Here is a 25,155-nt window from a genome sequence, read left to right on the forward strand (position 1 = left end):
GGTGAGGCCTTAATGAAACATGGCATCTGAGGTGGCCTCACATGGTAGTTAGAACATAGTAGGTGCTCAAAAAATGTTAGCTTTCTTAGGCTCATTTCAATTTTGGTTGTCAAATTAAATGACAAGAAGGGAATGTTACTTGCTCCAAATGGGATGCCAAGGGGTTAGTTTAGAATTTCTGTTAATATAGATCTTTATTATTGCTAAATAATGATTCATTCTCTCTTGGGTCATCAGAGAGCATCCTAGGATGCTCCAAATGAACCTCAGGGGGAGGAAAAAAGAGCGCTCTGCAGCTCTATCTCAGTTTCATGTTCTATATTTAAGAAAAAGCAATGATTTCAGGTAAAATGATATGAATAAATCTAATGAATAGTTGACATCTTATGGTGACCTTGAAGCAAAGAATAGTATAAAAGGTACTGACTCCTTTTTCTTGGATTAAAAAACGTTGTTCAGCCCGGCCGGTGTGGTTCAGTTGGTTGAGTTGGTCCAGTTGATGCAGTTGGTCCCAGGCACCAAGAGGTCGCCAGTTTGATTCCTGGTCAGGGCACCTGCCTGGATTGTGGGCTCCACCCCCAGTAGCGGGTGTGCAGGAGGCACCCGATCAGTGATTCACTCTCATCACTGATGTTTCTCTCTCTCTGTCCCTCGCCCTTCCGTTCTCTCCAAAACCAATAAAAACATATATTTTTTAAAAGTGTCGTTCATTTTTTTGTAGTTAAGAGACTTAGATAAAAGAGTGAACTACTTCAAACATCGTTAATTTGATTTGCTGGCCTGTCCATTTATTTTGTGCTATTAAAAGTAAATTGCCTATGATTCAATTTTATAAATGTTAATAGATTTGCTCTATTTTTACTTTTGTGTTTGAATAGCAGTAATTGTGCCTTTTACTTATATAGTTCTTCCTTGTAAGGAACTCAGATTTCTTTGTAGTGGCTCTGTAATTAATCTCCACTATCCTCCCTTTAAGGATTTTAGAGAGAGGGTATTATTTTTTATTTTATTTGTACAAATGGGAGAAAGTGAGGCATAGAAAATGTAAATGAAGTTATCTAGCTTAGTAATCCAGGTGGCTAGATAGAGAGCTGGTATGATACGGGGCCCAAGTTACTCTAGTAAATGGGGGAGGGAGAAGATGGGACATGTGTGATTTTGAGCTTATCTGTCTGTCCTAGTAATGTGATTTCATATGTTGTAGGCTGGAAAACATAGGGCATGCCCACATGGGCACACACACCATTATTATATGTCACTGTGCATAGTTTTCTTTCTTTAATTTAAAACATATGTACTTAGAAGACCTCATCTTCAAAATGGACCTGGCAGTGATAGTCCTTTCTAAGAACTTTTTCAGTGATGCCATTCAGTATGAGCATAGTAGAGATTTTTTTTTTCTTTCCAATATAAATTGAAATGTTATAAAATTGTCTTTACTTTCTTTTTTTTTTAGAAAAAAAGCTAGGTTGATTTCAAAGCAGAAATCTCATTTAGGAAGACACTGGTTTCCTTCAACTCCGTTACAGGAGACACATTTATTGTACTGCTATCCACTTTATGTTGTTGAATATTAAGTAAGCAGTTGACACCTGGCCCTAGTTTAGGCCCAGATTTACAAATGGACGTTCCTCTTTCTCAAAAGATTGCAATATCCAGGTAGGTAGTACCAGTGCCTGGACTGCGTTTGAATTACCCGCAATGCCTTGCATATGGTATGCGCTCAGTGATTGAATTGAGCCAAATGGAAATTAAATTCCTTGAGCCTACTTTGGTGAAATACCAAGTATCTAATTATATTGATAATCATTTTTAGTTTTTAAGGCTTTAAAGTACGTGCCACTTTGTATCAACTCTGGGATACATTTCTCAATTCTTTCAATAATGAAAAGGATCATATGCCACGATTAGGCATTTCCTTAAGGAGTGACCCAGGATAGATTATAGAACATTCATGTACTTAAAAGATTTTAAGTTTAACATCAACCGTTGGCCCAGCCAGGTGTGGCTCAGCGGTTGAGCATCCACCTAGGATCCAGGCGATCGGGTTTCGATTCCCGGTCAGGGCACATGCCCGGGTTGCGGCCCGATCCCCAGTTGGGGGCGTGCAGGAGGCGGCCAATCAATGACTCTCATCATTGATGTTTCTCTCTCTCTCCCCCTCTCCTTTCCTCTCTCTGAAATCAATAAAGATATATTTAAAAAAAAAAAAATTGACCGTTGGCAGAATATTTGAAATGAACTGGTCTTCGAGCTGGTGTTAAACGTGCTTCCATCCTTGCCGCTTTCACGTCCTTTACATTTACGTGTCACGGGGATACAGTGGTGGATTTTATCTGTGGCTTCTATGCTGCTTCATTGCCTCAGCCCACAGATCACAAAGGCTGGAGGGAAGCTTGAGAATAAATAGGCTTTTTCAATCATTTACCTTCCTTGGAAACAAAAATGATGTGTTCCTTAAACACACTTTTAAGTAAACTGTGTCAGCGTTATTTGGTTTTGTTTTTTTGTGGGTGTTTGGTTTTTTTTTACAGCGGGTTATCTAGGCAGCTGTTCTCTGTTCCAATACTTTCCTCCACATAACCAGAGGATAAGGCTGCCCTCTGGGCGACCTTTTTGCCAGTTCTTCATTCCGGACAGCTTGCCTTCTAGGGCTGCATCGGGTTTTTAACTAGTCCCATTGAAACAGCTGCAGTCTGAGTTTCCAGAGTGCCCTTCCTGCCTCCCCCTATCCTCTGGTGTGTGGTGTTCGGTGTCTATCAGAGGATGTCTGACAGAACACTGTCTGTGCTGCAGAGGGCACTTGAACTCTTTGTTTGAGCTTTTTATTGAGAAAACAGAATTTCCCCACAACAAAGGAAAGCAGCGGGAGCTCAGGGGCGGAAGGGGTGGGAGTGCTGTGTTGCAGTCTGCCACAGAGCTGTGTTTGTATTCTGGGGGCCACGAGCGCTTCGCTCACAGATTGGATTCTCCAGATTTCGTTCTTTTGTGTGTGAAGTAACACCTCCCAGCTCGGGTTGGGGGAGGCACAAAATCAAACCATTTAGAGCATACTTTTTGAAACATGTGGCTGACCATAGCATTAACTAGCCTCCAAGCTGTGATCTGAAGATGATAATACCTACAAATGGACAGTGGTTTGGTTCCAGAAGTTTAAACTATGCAGTGTGTGTGCAATAGTACACATCCCTGTCACCCGTGGTATCCCTGCTTGTGATTGCTGTTGTTAGATTAGGTAAAAATAAATGTGTGGACTTTAAGATTGGCAGTTAAAAAAACAAACCTCTGTTATGTATGTGCATAGAGAATGTTGCAGTGCTCCCTACCCTTTCAGAAATATCAATAGTTTTGAAAGTGTGTTCTAACCATAGGTTAGGATTGATGAGGCAGGATGTGCTCATATTTCCAGAAAGGGTTTGGAAATGTTTGAATGTAATGCTACTTGAATGTGTTTAAACCATTATTGTATTTCACATTATATTAGTCTGTCATAACAAAATACCACAGATTAAGTGGCTTAAACAACAGAAATTTATTTTCTCATAGTTCCAGGAGGTTGGAAGTCCAAGATCAAGGTATCAGCAGGTTGATTTCTCCTGAGGGTTCTCTCCTGGGCTTGCAGATGGCCACCTTCTTACTGTGTCCTCACACGGCCTGTCCTCCATGTGCACAAATCCCTGGTGTCTCTCTGTGTGTCCACATTTTCCCTTTTTGTAAGGACACCCGTCAAGTTGAGTTAGGGCCCACTGTAAGGACCTCATTTTAACTTAATGACTTTTTAAAGACCTAGTCTCCAAATACATTCATATTCTGTAGTGCTGGGGTTTAGGGCTTCAACATAGGAATTTGGGGGGGGAGGGTGGCGACAACATACAATTCAGTCCTTAACACACAAGAAGAAATATTATTTTACTTTAAGAAAAGTAATAGATGGTATGAATGAGTGGGTCTAGAAATTGCCTTGAGTAGTTGGTTCCATCTTTACTGAGCACCCTAATAAATGGATGTGATATAGTAAGAAGAAACACAGGCTTTGGATCCTGGATTCAAATCCAACACCAGAACCTTGGGTAAGATGCTAAACAACACTGAAGCAGTCCCTCAACTTGGAAGGAAGGGTGATAGCAGCTACCTGTCAGGGATGCTATGAAGAAAAGAGACTGTGTGTTCAGCACCTGCCTATTGCTGGTGTTTCTGTTATTGTTATTAGTCACACTTAATACACCTAATTAAATTAATTTCTGTAGCATTCATCTCTTCTGAGATTGCTATTGACCCTTATATTTTCATCCTCCAAAAGGAGCTTTTGATGACCAATAAATACTTTTGATAATAGTCCTCATGAGTCTGTCCACTTCTACTACTCTGGTTTTAGTTCAGGTCCCAGCTCCTTTCCTTGTAATTTATTCTGAGCCCATGTACTCTTGAGAAAGTGCCATAAGTTGGCCACCCTAGTGCCCTCACATTGAGATGGCTGAGAATTTCTGGTAGGTTTGCAGCTGGGAGTCCTGTTTCCTCTAGTCTACATACAACTAAATCATTAAAGATTCTCTTTTATTAAAAAAATGGAGGTAAAATTCTTATAACATAAAATTAACCATTTTAGTTTTTCAGAAATTAGAAATAGAATTACCATATGATCCAGCAATTCCACTTCTGGGGAGATACACACACACACACACACACACACACATACACACACACACGGGTTGGGGCAAAAGTAATTTTACAGTTGTTCATATGGAAAATAATACAATAATCAATAAAAATAAACTATGTTTTGTGTACTCATAACTGTAAACCTAATTTTGCCCCATCCTGTATGTGTGTGTGTATATGTATGTATGTGTGTGTATATATGTGTGTGTGTGTGTGTGTGTGTATATCAAAAAAATTAAAAGTAGGATCTCATAGCGGCATTAGTCACAATAGCCAAAAGATGAGAGCAACCTAAGTGTCCATCAGCAGATAAACAGGTAAAGAAAATGTCATCTATCTATACAACGGAATATTATTCAGCCTTAAAAAGGAAGAACATTCTGACATATGCTACAACACGGATGGACCTTGTGGACATGCTCAATGAAATGAGCCAGTTGCAAGAAGACAAATACTATGTGATATCACTTACTTGAGGTACCTAGAGAAGTCAAATTCATAGAAACAGAAAGTAGAATGGTGATTGTCCTAATTGGGGATGGGTAGATGAGAGAGGAAGGGGAGTTGAGGGTTTGTTTAGCAGTAAAACCAGCTCAACTTCCTAATTTTTCAGTTTTCTCCGGTGAGTTCTTTAGTTAAATATCCTTCTGTTATACTTTAGTGGTATCGTCTGGTTGTTACCTCCCTTTCTTCGACTCTTCTCTTACAAGGTGGGGCAAGCCCCTGGCCAAGCCTCTGTAGGGTTTTAGCTGAAGTTCTGGTAGGTGGCTTTTGTTTTCAGTTACAAGATATAATAGTTATCCCTGCTCTGAAGGAAGAAGTCTGTCAGCCAATGACCAAGTCTTTTATCTCTATTTTCAGGTTCACTACAATGTTGGCAAAAACCTGGCTGATAAAGGCAACCAAACAGCTGCCATCAGATATTACCGGGAAGCTGTGAGGTACTGCAGGCATCTTGTCTCATTTATATGCATGTCTTGTTTTAACTTTCTTGGGTTAAAAACCTGTCCCCTTAAAGACCCCAACATTAAGGTATCTTTGCCAATTCCTGAGAGCTTAGCGAAGACTACTGAGCATTGACAGATGGCTCAGTTTTTCTCTCTACTTGCAGATTAAATCCCAAGTATGTTCATGCCATGAATAATCTTGGAAATATTTTAAAAGAAAGGAATGAGCTACAGGAAGCAGAGGAGCTGCTGTCTTTGGCTGTACAAATTCAGTAAGCATTGTTTTTATAATTACGCTAGTGGCAAAGAAATGAGTTCCTGTCTCCTGGGCCTAAGCCTTTCTATTCCTTGTTTACCTTTTAAAACTGCTCACCAGGCCAGACTTTGCTGCGGCGTGGATGAATTTAGGCATAGTGCAGAACAGCCTGAAACGGTTCGAAGCTGCCGAGCAGAGTTACCGGACAGCAATCAAACACAGGAGGAAATACCCAGACTGTTACTACAACCTCGGGCGTTTGGTAAGTGTGTGGTGGCCTGTGACTGCAGAAGAAAAGCTTGTTTGTCTCCTTATTTATAATAAAATGAAGGTAGTAACACCCCCTACTAGCATTCTCCATCTTACAAAGTTCTTTCCCTTAGGTTTATCTCATTTGAAGGGAGCTATTCGATTTCCTTATATTTAACTTTTTAAGCTCTAATTAGAGAGCAATCCAACTTGAATTAGCCAAGCTTCAGAGAGCACAAAGGCAACAGGTCAAACCAAAGAATAAATTAGAATTTTTAAAGTCCCTTGTGCCCTGTACTCCTAGGGGTAAGGTAATCTTCTGATAAACATCAGTTTCTCTGTTTTTAAAACAAATACTGGGGTTAAAGAAACAAACCCATGATGTGATTTCTTTTTTAAAATTTTTATTGAATTTATTGGGGTGACATTGGTTAATCAAATTATATAGGCTTCAGGAGTACAGTTCTCTAACACATCATCTGTATACTGTATTGTGTGTTCACCACCCCAAGTCAAGTCTCCTTCCATCACCATTTATCCCCCTTTACCCTCTTATACCTCCCCCCACCCCCTTTCCCTCTGGGAATCACCATATTGTTGTCTGTGTCTAAGAGTTTTTTTTTCTTTGCTTAATCTCTTCACCTTTTTCACCCAGCCCCCCAACCCCCCTCCCTTGTGATAGCTGTCAGTCTGTTCTCTGTATTGATGAGCCTGTTTCTATTTTGTTTGTTAGTTTATTTTGTTCATTAGATTCCACATATAAGTGAAATCATATGGTACTTGTCTTTCTCTGACTGGCTTTTTTCACTTAGCATAATACTCTCCAGGTCCATCCATGCTGTCACCAAAGATAAGATTTACACTTTATGGCTGAGTAGTATTCCATCCTGTAAATGTAGCACGTTTGTTTTATCCACTCATCTACTGAGGCGCACTTGGGCTGCTTCCAAATCTTGGCTATTGTAAATAACACTGCAGTGAACATAGGGGTGCGTATATTCTTTTGAATTTGTGTTTCGGGTTTCTTCCAATACATTCCCAGAAGTGGAATCGCTGGGTCTTAAGGCAGTTCCATTTTTAATTTTTTGAGGTTACTTCATACTGTTTTACTCAGTGGCCGCACCAATCTGCATTACTACCAACGGTGCACTTAGGTTCCCTTTTCTCCACATTCGCCAATACTAGTTGTTTGTTGTTTTATTGATGGCAGCCATTCTGACAGGTGTGAGGTGGTATCTTATTTTCGTTTTAATTTGCATTTCTCTGATGATTAGCGATGTTGAGCATTTTTTCCCATGTCTATTGGCCATCTGTCTATCTTCTTTGGAGAAGTGTCTATTCAGATCCTTTGCCCGTTTGTTTTTTTGGTGTTGAGTTTTATAAGTTGTTTATAAATTTTGGATATTAACCCCTTATCAGATGTATCATTGGTGAATATGTTCTCCCATTCAGTAGATTGTCTTCTCGTTTTGTTGATGGTTTCCTTTGCTGTGCAAAAACTAAATTTTTAGTTTGATGCTGTCCCATTTGCTTATTTTTTCTTTTGTTTTTCTTGCTAAGGAGATATTTCAGAAAAAAATATCACTATGAGAAATGTCCAAAATTTTACTGCCTATGTTTTCAAGTCTAACATTTAAGTTTTTAATCCATTTTGAGTTTATTCTTGTGTATGGTGTAAGAAGGTGGTCTACTTTCATTTTTTTGCACATATCTGTCCAATATTTCCAGTACCGTTTATTGAATAGACTGTCTTTACCCCATTGTATGTTTTTGACTCCTTTGTCAAATATTAATTGACCATAAAGGTGCGGGTTTATTTCTGGGCTCTTTATTCTGTTCCATTGATCTATATGTCTGTTTTTATGTCAGTACCATGCTGTTTTGATTACTATGGCTTTGTAGTATAGTTTAATATCAGGTAGTGTGATTTCTTCAACTTTGTTCTTCTTTCTCAAAATCGTTGTTACTATTTGGGGTCTTTTGAGGTTCCATATAAATTTTTGGAATATTTGTTCTAGTTCTATGAAATATGCCATTGGTATCTTGATAGGAATTGTGTGGAATCTATAGATTGCTTTGGGTAGTATGGACATTTTAATGATGTTAATTCTTCCAATCCATGGGCACTTATTTGTATCTTTTTCGATTTCTTTCCTCGATGTCTTATAATTTTTCAAGTACAGGTCTTTTACATGCTTGGTTAAATTTATTCCTAGGTTTTGGAGTTTGTTTGTTTTTGATGCAATTGTAAATGGGATTCTTTTCTTAGTTTTCCTTTATAATAGTTCCTTATTGGTGTTAAAAATGCAACTGATTTCTGGATATTTATTTTGTATCCTGCTACTTTACTAAATTCATTTATCAATTTTAGTAGTTTTTTGGTGGAATCTTTAGGATTCTCTTTACACAGTACTGTATCATCTACAAATAATGAGAGTTTTACTTCTCCCTTTCCAATTTGGATGCCTTTTATTTCGTCTTCTTATCTGATTGCTGTGGCAAGGACTTCTAGTACTATGCTGAATAAGAGTGGTGAAAGTGGAAATCCCTGTCTTCTCAATCTTAAGGGAAATGCTTTTAGTTTTTTTCCCATTGAGTATCATGTTAGTTGTGGGTTTGTCATATATGGCCTTTATAACATTGACGTATGTTCTATTTCCACTTTGCTGAGCGTTTTTATCATAAATGGGTGCTGGACTTTATGAAATGCTTTTTCTGCATGTATTGATATGATCGTGTGATTTTTATCCTGTTTTATGTGATGTTTCACATTTATTTATTTGTGGATATTGTACCAACTTTGGATCCATAGAATAAATCCCACTTGATTATGATGTATGATCTTTTTATAAAGTATTTATGATGTATGATCTTTTTATAAAGTATTTCTTTTTATAAAGTATTTTATGAAGTATTATAAAAGTATGACCTTTTTATAAAATATTTTGTTGAGGATTATAGCATCTATGTCCATCAGGGATATTGGCCTATAATTTTCTTTGTTTGTAGTGTCTTTTTCTGGTTTTGGAATTAGGATAATGTTGGCCTCATAAAACTGAGCTTGGGAGTCTTCCTTTCTCCTGAATTTTTTGGAATAGTTTGAGGATAGGTTAGTTCTTTGATTGTTCGGTAAAATTCAACTGTGAAACCATCTAGTCCAGGACTTTTGTCTGTTGGGAGTTTTTTGATTACTGCGTCAATTTTATTAGTTGTAATCTGCCTATTCAGATTTTCTTATTCTTCCTGATTCCATTTTGGAAGATTGTATGTTTCTAGGAATTTATCCATTTCTTCCAGATTGTTCAATTTGTTGGCATATAGGTGTTCTTAGTATTTTTCTTACAATTCTTTGTATTTCTTTGGTGTCAGTTGTTACTTCTCTTTCATTTTTGATTTTATTTATTTGGTTTCTCTCTTTTTTTTTTTTCTTTTTTTTTATGAGTTTGGTTAAAATCTTGTTTATCTTTTCGAAGAACCAGCTCTTGGTTTCATTGATCATTTGTGTTGTTTTTTTAGACTCTATTTCATTTATTTCTGCTCTGATCTTAATTATTTTCTTCCTTCTATTCACTTTGGGCTTTGTTTTTATTTTTCAAGTTCCTTTAAATGTAAAGTTAGATTGTTTATTTGAGCTTTTTTATGTTTCTTGAGATAGGCCTATAATGCTATGAATTTCCCTCTTAGGACTGCTTTCTCTGTGTCCCACAGATTTTGGGTGGTTGTGTTCCAATTTTCATTTGTTTCAGGTATCTTTTGATTTCTTCCTTGACTTCATTGTTAACCTATTCATTGATTAGTAACATGTTATTTAGCCTTTATGTCTTTTTCAGTTTTTTCCTTGTGATTGATTTCTAGTTTCATACCATTGTAGTCAGAGAAGATGCTTGATATGATTTCAGGCTTCTTAAATTTATTGAGACTTGTTTTGTGACCTAATATGTGGTCTATCCTAGAAAATGTTCCATGTGCACTTGAAAAGAATGCATATTCTGCTGCTTTCAGGTTAAATGCTTGGAGATAACAATTAAATCCATCTCATCTAGTGTGTCATTTAAGGCCACTGTTTCCTTGTTGATTTTCTGTCTGGAAGATCTATCCATTGTGCCAATGGGGTGTTAAAATCCCCTACTTTAACTGTTGTATTGCCAATCTCTCCCTTTATGTCCATCAAGATTTGCTTTCTACTTTTATGTGCTCCTATGTTGGGTGCATAAATGTTTACAAGGGTTATATCCTCTTTTTTAATTTTTTTAAAAAATATACATCGTTATTGATTTCAGAGAGAGGAAGGGAGAAGTGAGAGAGGGAGAAACATCAATGATGAGAGAGTCATTTGATCGGCTGCCTCCTACACGCCCCCGACTGGGGATCGAGCCTGCAACCCGGGCATGTGCCCTGACTGGGAATCGAACCACGATCTCCTGGATCATAGGCTGACGCTCAACTGCTGAGCCGTGCCCTGCCGGGCTATCCTCTTTTTGGATTGCTCCCTTTATCATTATGTCATGTCCTTCTTGTTTCTTACTATATCCTTTGTTTTAAAGTCTATTTTGTCTGATATAAGTATTGCTACCCCAGCCTTTTTTTTTTTATTTCCATTTGCATGAAACATCTTTTTTTATCCCTTTTAGATTGTGTGTATCTTTCATTCTGAGGTGGATCTCTTATATACAGCATATATATTGGTCTTGTTTTATTATCCATTCAGCTATCTATGTCTTTTGATTGGAGCATTTAAGCCACTTACATTTAAAGTGATTATTGATAAGTATGTATTTATTGCCATTTTATTCTTTTAGCTATGTCCCTCTGTTTTGTTTATTTTTCTTCTTCTTCTTAAGTGAGACCCTTTAACATTTCCTGTAATACTGGTTTGGTGGAAACAAACTCCTTTAGCTTTGTCTTGTCTGGGAGGCTCATTATTTCTCCTTCAATTTTAAATGATAGTCTTGCTGGGTAAAGTAGTCTTGGTTGTAGGTCCTTGCTTTTCATCACTTTGAACATTTCATGCCAATCCCTCTGGTTTGAAATTGTTCTGTTGAGAAATCAGCTGACAGTCTTATGGTAGCTCCCTTGTAGCTAAATAACTGTCTTTCTCTTGATGCTTTTAAGATTCTCTCTTTGTTTTAACCTTTGCCATTTTATTTATGATATATCTTGGTGTGGGCCTTTTGGGGGGCTTCTTGTTTGGGACTCTCTGTGCTTCATGGATTTGTGTGTGTTTTTTCTTCACCAGGTTAGGAAAGTTCTCAGTCATTATTTCTTCAAATAGGTTCTTGATCCTTTGCTCTTTCTCTCTCCTTCTGGTACTCCTATGATGCTGATGTTGTTACACTTCATGTGGTCCCAAAGATCCCTTAAACTATTCGTATTTTTTTAAATTCTTTTTTCATTTTGTTGTTCTGATTGGGTGTTTTCTGCTATCTTGTCTTCCAAATTGCTGATTCAATCCTCTACTTCATCCAACCTACTATTTCTTTCTTCTAGTGTATTGTTCATTTCAGATATTGTATTCTTCATTTCTGGCTGGTTCTTTTTATGGTTTGTGTGTCCTTTTTTATGCTTGCTATCTCTTTGTTGAAGTTTCCAGGTTCCTTGAGTACCCTAATAGCCTTTTTTAAAAAATGATATCTAGTAAATTGCTTGCCTCTATTTCATTTAGATATTTTTCTGGATATTTATCCTGAGGCATATCTCTTTGTCTTCCCATTTTGGCAGCCTCTTTGTGTTTTTTCTGTGTATTAAGTAGATCTGCTATGACTTCTGATCTTGGTAGGGTGGGCTTACATAGTGTCCTTTGGGGCCCAGTGGCACAGTCTCCTTGATCACCTGAGCTGGGTGCTCCTGGAATGTCCCTTGTGGGTTATGTAGGCCCTCCTGTTGTAACTGAGTCTTGATTTATTGGCCTGTTTGTACATGGGGTCAACCTTGAGTCTGGCTTACTGTGAGGATTGACCCATACTTCAGTGTACAAGCTTCTGTGCAGGTGCTGACTACACAAAGCAGAATTCAGCTCAGCAGGATATGGTGCCTGCTCATATCTCCCTTGGGATATACTGCTTGTGAAGCTAATTGGATTCTGCTCTGATGTGTGAAGCTGGCCACTGGGTTGTTGGTTCTAGGGCCTCTTGGTGCAGGCCAGTGTCAGACACTGCCTGTGACTGGCCCTGAGTAACCTGCTTGGAGCTACAAAGTCATCCACAGTTTGTGGCTGTCTCTGCTGGGCATGGCCAGCTTTTACCAGCACTAGGCCTGGGGACAGGTCAGCAAAAGTCCCAAGATCCACCTCCACCTGTCAGCTGCCTGTTAGGCTCAGTCACTGAAAGAGCCTCTGGTGGTACTCAAGTTGCATGAGGTAGGTTCTCAGTGAGTCACCAAGTAGGGGCGATTGGTATTCGCCAGATTGACACAGGTTCAAACTTGATGCCAGTACTGGGTCTGAGGTCACTTGGCAAATGTCCCAAGGTATAAAGAAAATCAGATCAATTAAATCTTTATATTCTGTTAATAACTAAAATAGAATGTAATTATGAAACACATTCTTTTCTACTTCCATCGAATAATCTCAAAACCCTTTCAAATAAATCCAATGCCCTCCTGAGCTTTCCTATGTGTGGAGAACAGTTATCCGCAGGAATACCAAGGGATGCAGGGAGCTGTCTCTTGAAAAAGGAGAAGACGGAAGCTCAGAAATCACATTATGGAGAATCTAAGATGGCAGTAGAGCAGGTGGATGTTACACTCATCATCTCCCAGGACCAAACTGGAATTACAATGAAAATATAGAGCAAGCAACCTGAATAACCAACTGAAGACTAGCTGAAGAGAAGTCTTATAACCAAGGATTGACAGAAGCCACATTGAGATTTGTAGGAAGGGCTAAAATGCAAAAGGGCTGGTCCTGCTCCCGTGGGCAGCAGCTGAGATTCCGAAGCATCATCCCATGCACCAGAAGGTTGCGAGTTCAAGTCCTGGTCAGAGCACATACCTAGGTTGCAGGTTCTATCCCTGGTCAGCGTGTGTGAGAGAGGCAACTGAGCAATGCTTCCCTCCCTCCCTCTCTTTCTCTCTCTCACTCTCACTCTCCCCCCCTTCCTCCTTCTCTAAAAATCAATTTTAAAAAATGAATAGACTGAGACCTTGGACTGCTTTCTGTGTATATCGTTTACAAATTATGCTACCGTGAAATGAACTTTTTATGTTTGCTTCTGCCAACTGTTTTTGCTTATTTAAAGATTTTGCTCTCCACTGTTGTTTAATTATCCAGCTTTTGCCTGCTTGACAAGTTAAAAGCATTAAGAGCTTAATCATTAACAGTTCAACCAACACATTTCTATATTAACAAATAAAAGGAACTTAATAACTTAAAAGTTTCTTTTTTGTAAATCCTCCGTAGTCAATGTTTAGTAACAGGAGACAGAAATGTATTTTTTATTTCTGAACCCAGATAAGAAAAGAATATAATGCTGTTCTCTTGTGAAATAGGAATTGGCAAGAACTGGATTATTTGGGACATATTACTGATATTAGAGAACTATAATAGTAGTGACTGGAGATATTACTAGAGACAATTTATTATGCAAGGACTAATTGTATCAGGATCCATTCAGGAAAACACAAGCCATGTTAAGTATATTTAAATAGAGAAGATTTAACATAGGGAATCGGCTAGACAGTTGTTGGAAGGCCCAAAGAACAAAAATGGAAAGGTGATATTAACTCAGAGAGTAAAAGGAAACCCTAGGGTTGGGGAAACAAACAGGAGGATGTGGTGGCACCAGAGGGTTAGAGCTCAGAGACTGGGCCACCATCTCCGGAGCTACCACCACCTTAAGAGTTGAGATCATGAAGGAAGAACCACTGCCTCCTGCCTTGGGACTGTGGAGGAAGGGACATAGCCACTTCATAGACACTGCCAAGAAACAGAAAGGAGAGAGTGAAAGTAGGGGGGGAAGGGCTACTCTCCTCTTCCCACCACCTGATGATCATGTGTGACTTCTATTGGCAGAAACTTAACAAGGAGCCAAGGGGCAAAGGACACTGGGAAATGTAGTTTGCAAAGTATAGGCATAGGACTGGTAGGTAAATAATATGTTCATTGCCTATCCACTTTCTGGATGGGTAGTTCCTGATAAATTACCATTTTTCTCTGCTTTCCTTAAAGTGCTTGTTCACTTTGTATAGAAGCTATAAGGGTGAAGGTCAACACAACATAAAATTAAATTTCAGCCTGTTGTTACTCTTCAATAAATAGTGATAATAACAATAATAGTAATAAATAGCAAAGTATGTGAAGAATTTTATTGTTGCATAAATGATGTTATGCTGGTTTTCCTGGGTTTGTTAGAAAGAAGATCACCACTGATTTTATCTTCTCAAATGTATGTCACTTGCTGGAGAGAATTGACCGAGAAATCAATGGGAACATCAAATATAGAGAGATAATTAAATGTTGGTATAATTAGCAGCCTAAATTATTTTAAGGTTTTAAACTTTTCATATCATTTCCTTATTTAAGGGGTAAGATTCAGTAACTTGAGTTTCCAAGTCTCATGGGAAATTTTGACATCTTTAGCGAAAGGATATTCGTAAATGTTTCCATAATTTATTAAATCTTTTTTGCATAATATGCCACCCATTTGCTGTGTGGGTCATAGGGCAAGTCAAAATGTTTCTGTTGTCTAAGGAAAAGACAGACTTGACCATCAGGAAGAAAATAGCTTTAAACTCTGATAAATTGTTATCATTTGTGCTCTTTGTAGAGTTAAAGAAACCAGGTTCATTCAGATGAGATGCGCATTTGAACTGAGTTAAAGAGGGCAAGAGGGTCACCTGCTAAAAAATCCATCACTTTCTCCCACAGTGCACTTTTGTTGACTATGCAAATTGAGAGCCAGCCACTTTGTATTCTGTTACCAATGTTAGTCAACACTGCCTGTCAAAACAAAGCAACAGAAAATTCTCTCCTTTCTAAAGGAGGCTAACAGGCTCCAAATACCCAGGGAGTTTACAAGTCTGATCTGCTCATAGTTTTTTATGACGCTTGGATTAGGCAGGAAGAGGCACAAGGTGAATTTGACACATTTAGCTTGTAATCACATTAAATATTTTGTTTACCCTTAACTAACAACATATTAAAGATGGACTATGTGAAGTCTTTCTAGAAAAGGACTGATGATTAGGTTTTTAACTTCTCTCTCTTCAGTAGCCTGAAATATGATTTGACCCCTGGAATCACTAAGTTATGGGTTATAGTTAAGATATTGTAGCTTGGGAACTAGACCACCTGGTTCTAACCTCTGCTCTACTATTTCTAGATATATAACTTTGGATAAGTTACTTAATTTCTCTGTGCCTCAGGTGATTTATATGTAAAATGGGGAGTTATCTACTTCATTGGAATTATTTTGAGTATTCAGTGAGTTAATATGAAAAATTAGAAACTCAATAAACACAGGTTAGGTTTTATTTGATTTGGGGTTTGGTTTTGGTTATGTCTTGGAGAGAAGAAGAGAAAAAATTGGAAAATTGATTTTTTTGGCCCATGCTTTATTTTCAGTATGCAGATCTAAATCGTCATGTGGATGCATTGAATGCGTGGAGAAATGCTACTGTGCTGAAGCCAGAGCACAGCCTGGCTTGGAACAACATGATCATACTCCTTGATAACACAGGTACAGAAAGGTGAATTACAGAAATCAGAGGAAGTAATTTCATGGCACAGTACCACTGAATAATTAGGAAATATAGATTATTGTGGGGGTTTTCCTAGTGTGTGCTAAAGTTTTTTTTAATTATTATGGGATTTAATATTTTGCATTACAAAATGTCTATTCTTCTAGAAAATGGAGTTTCTTTTGACATATTAGAATATAAAAGTCTGGGAAAATGACCCTTTGCTTGAAATTGCTGTTTAGTAATGAAGGAGAAAGAGTGCTGACATCTCATTTCTCTGAGGCCTGTTCTCTAGCAGTGCCCAGCATCTAGGACGCTGGAGGTAACCAGAGTGAGCGAGAATGGCTTCTGGGCTATGAAATGGGTGGTGCTAGGTTCATGCTCTAAAGTTCATGCACTATCCTCAAAGGAGATGCCCTCAAACCTACACTCAGAGATTCTTATTTTAGATATAATGCTAATATTAGACTTGATGATCTGTCTTCTTAGCCCGTGGCAGACTTGATCAACTAGGAGATACTCTGCCCGTCTAGTTTTAAAACTCCAAGCATCTCAGAAGAAACGATCATTTTAATTTAGCAGAGTTTAAAGCCAGTGAGCCATCTAATCCATGTGAATAAGACATACTCGTTTCTAATGAAAGTGTAGAACATGTCCTTCTATATGATAAATATTCCGTTATTAAAATGCTACTGTGATGTTCTTATTCTGCAGATTTGTTTTCTCAGATCTGGGTATAATTGGTATCTGGAGGAAATTAAAATTAGGTTTTATACAAAATTTAATCAAAAGCTGTTTATATATTATGTCAGAATTACACTGGGCTGCATTGGCTTTGCAGCTGGTAGGATCATTTGTGTGTGTGTGTGTGTGTGTGTGTGTGTGTGTGTGTATTGCTTACATAGAATTTCTTAAGTAGTTTATTCATAATCATTGTATATTATGCACATAAGCCCTGTTAGAGAGAGAGAGAGAGACCAAAATACTAGTACAATTTTTCACTTTCTACTTGCAGGTAATTTAGCCCAAGCTGAAGCAGTTGGAAGAGAGGCACTGGAATTAATACCTAATGATCACTCTCTGATGTTCTCGTTGGCAAATGTGCTGGGAAAGTCCCAGAAATACAAGGTGTGTAAACTGCAGGCCGTGATTTCTTGCAATTAATGCCAGCAATTTACAGAAGCTGTAAGTGTTACTTCTGCCGAGTTAAATTCAGAATTAGGCCAAAACAGTGGTATCAGTACACTAGGGGGGCTTGGTCAGTTTGCTTCCTGGAGAAGTTGCCGAAAAGATGGATTTGCAAGGTCAAACTTTGTGTTCTTCCTGATCAGAATTCACCACCATTGCTCAAAGGTGGGAGGGGAGGAGAAGCCCAGAGAAGAGGTGCATCCTAGCAGATGCCCAGCCCCGACCTGGGCACGAAGCTGTGTGATTCAGCCCCTTGCAGTTGGGCTGGAGCTCTGGGTTTATCTGTGGGTACCGTCTTCCACACAAAAGGAGTAATGGCCCATGGGCAATACAGGACTGGCTCTTGCTGCTTCCAAATTTCTCCTCATCTGGAGTTAAGTTATAGGTTATCTGCAAGGCCCTAGAAGTTCCTGACCAATGAAACACAATATGTTTTATCTGGGCTCTATCGAACTGGGCTCTCAGGGTTGGCCAGAAGTAGACTGTGAATTGGCGTGTTGAAGAGGGCTCAGTGTTCCTAATACTGTGACCTCAAGCTTTAGTTCGGTCTATCAGAATCACCAAGGGAGGGTGTTAGAATGCAGGTGCCCACCGTCCTCGCCACGAGAGACACGTCATTGGTTGCGTAAGGTCAGGGGATATGCATTTTTAACCAGTATCCTGGGTATCTAACACAGATGTTACAGAAAACTCTTTTAGAAGAAGTGCCTTAGTCCATTCATGCGAAAAATATTTTCTTTTAAAATCCGGAACCACATCTGAATTTGATCACATTAGGCCTAGAGGTAGTGATTAATTCATATTTGTCTTGTGTTATTTACTTCTGCCGTTCTGCTCATTAGATATCATTACCATTATAATTTCCTATAATAGTAGTAATATATTTCATGCATTTCTCTCATTTTTGAATATCAGGTTGTTTAACAGCTCCAGTATACATTTTAGCATTTCTAGATTTTACTCCAGAGATGACTTTTTGAGGGGTTAAGTTTTATTTTTTATGGATCTACTTGCGTAGAGGGGGCAGAAAGGAGGTGAGGTGTGTGGGTTTCCTTTCTAATGACCTTTCCAGCCATCCCTGTCAGCCTGGGACCTGTTGGGGGTGCCCAGGGACCACCTACAGCAAGTCTTCAGGATTCAGCTTATGTAATCATTGTATTGATTTTTCTATCATCCCACAGCCTACAAACTAGAATTCTATTAAGGCAACTATCCAGGGTTCATTTGGCTTCCAGCTCACACTGTTCTTTTTTCCCAGATGAAGTAGAAAATACTCCTTAGAAAGCAGAATAGACAAATGGGTTTCCCATTCTCTACACATTTTGCATCCTAATTGTCTAGGCCAGGACACTGAGCCTAAGATAAGGAAACAGAAGATGAATCTGAACCATGGAACTTATTATGAGCTCTTCAGGAGCTGCCAAAAGGAGGGCTGCGATGTTACCCTATGAGCCATGGTGTCAGCCACCAAACCCTCAATACATTTTTTTAAATTCAAGATTTGGAATTTTAAACCATCATCTAGGTTTTTCTCTTAATGGTTTTTCCTTTGTAAAGATGATGCCTGTTGCTATGGGTCAGCCGCTTGCAGCCTGTTCTTGCAGAGCCCTGGGTGGGGCGGCTCTGCAGAGGAGACATGAAGGGAGCTTGTAGAGGTAGAACGAGCAGTACTGCAGCTCAGCCATCGTCTCCGTCAGGACAGATGTCTGCTGTTCGTACAGCTCCCTTTTCACCTAAGCATTTGTGGTTTTAGAGTCTCATTAACTTTTTTTTTTAATCCTCACCCAAGGATATTTTCCATTGTTTTTCAGAGGGAGTGGAAGAGAGAGAGAGAGAGCGAGAGAGAGACACACACATCGATGTGAGAGAGACACATCAATTGGTTGCCTCCCCCACGTGCCCCGACCAGTGCTAGGGATCCATCCTGCAACTGAGGCACGTGCCTGTGGCCGGAATCGAACCCAGGACCCTTCAGTGTGTGGGCCGACTCTCTAACCACTGAGCCAAACCAGCTAGGGCAAGTCTCATTAACTTTTGATGAATCTCTTTAGTGAGCCTGGAGCCTCTTGAGGTCAGAGTGTTCGGTCCTGTTTTTCTATCTCCATTGCTGTCCAGCATGCTAATGAGCATTTGTTAAGTGCCCCATTAGTAATTGTGAAATAGCTGAATGTGTCTCACATTTGGCTCTGAAACATTCAGGCTTCCACAATCATTGAGACTTTGGTGTGCAGAGCGAGTGTTCTCATTAAACCCATGTGATTATGGGACATCTTTTTATGCAAGCAGCCCTTTTTACCAAACAGCAATCACTTAACCACGCCTCAGTTTATTCATCTGTACAACGGAGATGGTGATAAGAAAAATGTACAAGGGCATAATTTATAACTATTAAATGGTGAATGTGTGTGTGTATGTGTATATATATATATATATATACACATACACACACAATAATTTTAGTTCAGTGATTATTAAATGAAATTCTATTAGAATTTATATTACTTATTGCCATTTAATTTCCCATTTATAGCTAATGTGGTAGAACAATGGGGGAGGAAAATATGAGTCACAGTTTCTGAGCCTGGAAGATAGAAAAACGATAGCACGTTGACAAAAGAAGAGGTGTTGGAAAGAAGAGCAGGTTTGGGGGGGGCACAGTGACTGTGGGTTAGACAGCCACCCTCTCAGATAGCAGTGAGGCAGTCTTAGGATGCTGCTGCAGTGGCCCTGGGACTGTATCTGGGCCCTGGGTGGCAGAGCAGGGCGGGAGGCTTCTTTAGAATACAAGCATCTGTGGGTATTCAAAGCCCATGAAATACTCATCTGTTAAATCAGGCCTTTTAATGGCCTGTTCCAGAAAGCAATGAACTGTTTATAAACTGATCTTCTGTGGAGGTGTGTGGATGCTTAGAGACCCAGGTAACATGCAGATTTATGCCAAGGAATAAATAAATAAACTCACATTTTAAATCGGAGATATTTTTTCATCAACAAGAAGGGAAAATAGTATAATTTTCTGAAGTGTATTAGACAAAATGTATTTGACACATTTTGGGCAACATATGAGACAGAGAAAGGCCCTGCAAAGGACCAAGTGAGGGTTCTTTATGTCTAGGTGGAGAGGACGGGGCAGTTGGAGGTCATTTCAGCCACTCTGTTTCTCAGGAGTGCCACAGGCCATCATGGGGCAAGGAAACTGGACTCTTACACTTTATAAAATGCAGGATCCTGGAGTGGGACGCCCACCTAGAAAAACTCACATAGTTGTCCCCAAACCACCAATTTTGGTTGTTTAAGCTTGGCATTTGACACTGATTAGAGTGTGCTTGGCCCTTTAGGAACAGAAATATAGACGGCATGAATAGCTGTCCCGGCAGGTGTCAGGGAGAACCATTAGGCATCTCTGTTTCTCCACACTTGGGTAGAAAGGGACCAGCCAGCCAGCTAGCCGTGGCCAGTAATGGTCAGGTAAGCAAACACTTGGCCGTGCTTCTTAGTGACCCCACTGGAAGTGAGTACTATGTGAAGGAAATGCAAATCTATGGAAAAATCAGTTCACGCACATCAAGGGCATTTGGTCATGGTCACACACAGTACTGCCATGGCTTTGGTGGCAGGCGGCTGTCTCTTTCTCATTCTCTCTGCTCATCTTCCCAGCTGAAGGGGCTGCTTTTCGGGGTTGCCAAAGGGGTTGTGGATTATTGGGGGAGATTAAAAAGGCCCCAGCCCTTACCTTGAGTATCCTGGAAATGAGTTCATTGATGCTAACTGAAAATGACGGTTTCGTGGGTGTCTTCAACAGCCCAGCCCTTTTCAGTCTTTTGACCTTCACTCGCCCTCCACTGCACCCTGAATGAGCTCCTTGCTTGAAGTCACAGAATTCCAGCCATTTCATTAAACAGGTGGCAGAGCTCATTTGCATAGTCATTCTCTCTGCAGCCATCGCACAGCTGCTCGTCATCCACTGACCACTGCCCTGTCGCCTTTGCCCTGTCACCCACTTTCCCTGTCATCCTTCCGAGCCTCTTCTCAACAAGGTGTGGCCCTGCTGGGCCTTCCGAGTGTTTCTGGAAGAAAGATGCAGCGGTACAAAAAAAGCACACTAAGAGTTCAAAAACCATAGACAATAAAAATGTGCATCGGTTTTGTGTCATGTGCATTACCTTTTTATGTATTTCCTTTTTTAGGAATCTGAAGCGTTATTCCTCAAAGCAATTAAAGCTCATCCAAATACTGCAAGTTACCATGGCAATTTGGGTAAAGAAGTTTTTCCAATTTGAATCATATTTAAAGTCTGTGTAATTTTGATGAAGTGGTGTGTTTCTGTAAAATCGATGTCAGGAGAGTAGTTTTTTCAAAATTAGCCCGTATTGTCCTTTATAATCTGGTTTCAAAATGTGGTTTTTAAAAAGAAATTATTACACTATAATGGTAGCTAAGTAACAGTCATATTTACAAATCTTAATGATATGACGAGAACAGCCCCAAAATCGCCCACTCTGATGATAAAACTCAGATTTGTGTGTGTGTGTAAAGGATCCTAAGAATGCTAAACTGAGATGTGCTGTGGCAGTTTGCTGTCTGACATACATACTCTTCCCCATCTTCTATAGTAGACCTTCCATTCTAGCCTGGCTTTCTCTGCTTTCTTATGTTCTCCTATGCCTTTGTCTAGAAATACATTTGCCAAGATTGGGTCCCTAGAATTCCTTTCTTCCATTATACATCTCAATAACTAAGGTATTTAGAGCACAGTATGTTGATGTTTAGAATGCTCAGTCCTGTGACTATTTTTTTCACCAAATCTGACCCCTGCAGATTCTATAGTTCCTCATCGTAAAAGTCATGATGCCTTGATAATAGTTGCTCTTCTGCCTATCTAGCAAGTTAGTTTTACTTACAAAATCATTATAATCATCAGAGGTTTGCCATTCCAATAATTAGATTTATTTTAGCTGTCATTCTATGGTCAGATCTTGATGTGAGAACCTTATTTTCAGCTGGCAACGAACAAGCTATTGTTTTGCCAAAAGGTATAAGGGAATCTTTATGTAAACAGCTGGACCTCTACATAGTCAGGGAGGGAGTGTGGGAGCCCAGCCCTATTCAGTCTGGCTTCCTGGAAATTTCCCAGCAGGATTGAGAAACTTACTGTACTCTTCCTTTTTTTCTTTATGTAATAATGTTGCTGTAGGGAGATGGCTCATGCCTAGTGATACGAAGAACTGCAGGACGAACTGGGGGTGGTTAAACAGACAGTCACGAGGAAGTGTGATTACAATAAACAAAGTTTGTGGTACAAACAATATTGTTCTAAACAATGATTTTTTTAAATGGTTTCAGAGCCTCTTTAATATTTCTTTGTACAAGTGGTTGAGAACACTGCAAGTTATTCAGAAGCGTTCCCAATGAAATTCATCTCTTGCTATTTCAGCTGTGCTTTATCATCGTTGGGGACACCTAGACTTGGCCAAAAAACACTATGAAATCTCTCTGCATCTTGACCCCGCTGCACCAGGAACGAAGGAGAATTATGGTCTCCTAAGACGAAAGCTGGAACAAATGCAAAAGAAAGACGTCTAATCCTTCCGGTTTTTGTGCCTGTGTATGCATGAGGCATATCACTAATGTTATGTGGTTATGTTTAAACATTTAAAAGTCTTACATGTTTATTTTATTCTGTTTTTTTTCCTATGAAAACAAAGACATGCAAAAAGATTACAGCACCAGCAATATACTCTTGAATGCGTGATGTGGTTTTTGCATTGAAGTTGTATTTTTTCAGACCACTCAAGTATAAATTCCAAAATTCCCAGAATAAGAAGTCTTTTTTAATTAAAAAGAAAAAGAAAAAAATTATCTCGAGCAACTTACAGTAGAATTAACCCTGCATTTGGGATGTGAGCCGTGCTGTGTAGACTAGCACTATTAAACATCAACTGTGAACAAGAAATGATAAACTGACTCCTACGATTTATATAAATTTTGAATGTGTCTGTATATTAGATTTTTTATTTAATGACAACAAAGAGTAAGTTAAGATTTTTGGTTTTTCTAAATCTTTTTTTAAATAATAGACTGTGAACTTCATTTGTAAGGAAATATATTTATTTGTATTTTTATGTTTGGAACAGGGGAAATAATTGAATGAAGAATGGAAATGTTAACATCTAGTATATTTATATACTTTTCCCCCATAGGAAGAAGTTCACTCCTGCAATATTGTTTGGATTCTCCAACTTATGTAGTTTCATAACATAGAAAATTATGTCACTTTCTACGTGAATTGTTACTATTAATAGAAAATGCAAGCTATGTTTAGGCAAAAGCAAGCAGCCTCATGTCTTTATTTGTTATATCCAGTATTGAGAGGGCTACACATCTATGAAAGTTGCTTTTTAGTGCTTTTAACTGTAAAGCAGTTTACCATCTGGCTTAATGGAACCAGTCATCACTATATCCAGAAAATGCAAGACGTATATTTTCTCTCAAAAGAAACCACATTTGGGGAGTTTGTGTATTTTTAAGAATTGGATTATTTTTTCTACTTATTTGATCAGAATCATCATGTTTCATTCTTCTATATACGTTGTTGACCTAATGATTTATGCAATCTCTATGATTTCTTATGCAGTAAAATTCTATATAAACCGATATAAAAATGTCATATTGCCTTTTTAATAGATGATTTTCAAGTTAGTAAACTTTGTGTTCTCCTTCCCCTTAAAATGAAATCACAGTGACCAGTTCATCCTGTCTAGTATGTGGCTTCTTTTTGGCTTTAGGGACCATTTAATAGAATTGTACTCTGGAGTTATTCAGATTCAGAGAATGGGGTGAATAGATCCCACATTGAGATGAATTTGATTCTCTACACTCTTTTTTGGGTAGGTGGCAGGGGACAGATCTGCATAGATTTATGGATCAATATTGTAACTTAAGATGGTTCAGTTACATCAGAAAAGAAAGTGGTGTGTTTCAAACATTTCTTATATGGTCCCAGGAACTATCTTATACTTATTTAGGTTCCTATAGTGCTTAGCTTGGCAGATAATAGATACACTATAAGCTTGTTGATTTTTTTTTTTTTTTAAAGCAAATTTCTTTAAAATAGTACTTGTCTTTCGAGGGTAAAGAGAAAAATATTTCGTGTAAAAGTCCCTCTAGGATTCTTTCTTTTTCCTCCCCTCTGATACTAAAACTTTAGTGTCATATCAAGATGTGCAAATCTGGGACCCCAGCCTCCCAAACGAGTCTGCTTAGCTTTCCTGGCTCTGTCTCCCAGGATTTCCATTGCGGTTGTCTCCTTTCCGGGGAAGACAGTCATTAGATTGATCTTTCAGGATGTCCTTTAACTCTGCAGATTTTGGAAGTGCACCACGCTGGCTCTCTTTTTCCCTCCTTTCCCACCTTCAGGCAGCCACACTCTTCATTCCGTGGTTTCCTTCCTAAGGAGACTGAAGTGGAAGGCTGTCTCCCAGTTCCCCTCTTATTTGGCATCTTTTTAGATTTTACTGTTTTTATTGCTAATCATCGTAGGGAGTGGGGAAGGGGGATGTCAAAACAAACAGGGAGGGAGTTTGCCAGTTGGGGAGATCTGAGATTCCTGATTGTCACCCTTCACCTCCCAGATAGTGAACATCGTGAAACCCAGAAGGCAGCCTGGGGTTGCTTTTTGCTTGTTTAACATGTGCTACTGCTACAGTGCTTCACTGTTTGTTTTAATGCAGTCTTACATTTATTTCTTAGTGTATTTTGTGTCTTGAGACCCATTATTCATTTCCCCTACCTGACCAAGTAGACAGTACTGAACTTCGGCAATAATATCGCAGCTCTCCATTTCTCCTATTTTCCAGCTCACCCAAGTGAGCTCCACCCTTGAATTTCCACACAAGTATCTGTCTCTTTGATTAGTGGACCTCCACCCTCAGTGGCCTCTCTCTTTTAAACAGAGGACAGCTTTTCAAAGCCATTGTCCATCTTGATCCATGTCCTACTACCTTTTAGATTAATGTCAGCAATCTGAGATTGTTTCTCCTCTTATATCATTTTTTTATTTGGAGATAATTGAAGATTCACGTGCAGTTGCAAGAAATGATAAACAGCTCTCATATACTCTGCACCCAGTTTCCCCCAGTGGTAACATCCTGCATAACTATAGTACATGATCACAGCCTTTGA

At 39.0% G+C, this 25,155-nt stretch overlaps 1 protein-coding gene across 3 annotated transcripts in view; it reads left to right on the plus strand.

Moving 5' to 3' along the window:
- TMTC4 (transmembrane O-mannosyltransferase targeting cadherins 4) overlaps positions 1 to 23,618 on the plus strand; it is a 58,701-nt gene extending 35,083 nt beyond the window's left edge. For 2 of the 3 annotated variants that reach the window (XM_081130086.1, XM_081130085.1), the window contains exons 12-18: positions 5,521 to 5,600; positions 5,771 to 5,878; positions 5,983 to 6,124; positions 15,671 to 15,785; positions 16,802 to 16,914; positions 21,162 to 21,231; positions 22,409 to 23,618. In XM_081130086.1, the coding sequence (XP_080986212.1) occupies positions 5,521 to 5,600; positions 5,771 to 5,878; positions 5,983 to 6,124; positions 15,671 to 15,785; positions 16,802 to 16,914; positions 21,162 to 21,231; positions 22,409 to 22,557 (777 nt within the window). In that variant the 3' untranslated portion in view covers positions 22,558 to 23,618. The remainder of the gene's footprint in view (positions 1 to 5,520; positions 5,601 to 5,770; positions 5,879 to 5,982; positions 6,125 to 15,670; positions 15,786 to 16,801; positions 16,915 to 21,161; positions 21,232 to 22,408) is intronic. The other variant, XM_081130087.1, reaches the window with a different exon arrangement.
- Positions 23,619 to 25,155: the final 1,537 nt, after the last annotated feature.

Source organism: Miniopterus schreibersii (assembly GCF_964146895.1).
Source record: "Miniopterus schreibersii genome assembly, chromosome: 2".
In the NCBI taxonomy this organism is placed as follows: domain Eukaryota; kingdom Metazoa; phylum Chordata; class Mammalia; order Chiroptera; family Miniopteridae; genus Miniopterus; species Miniopterus schreibersii.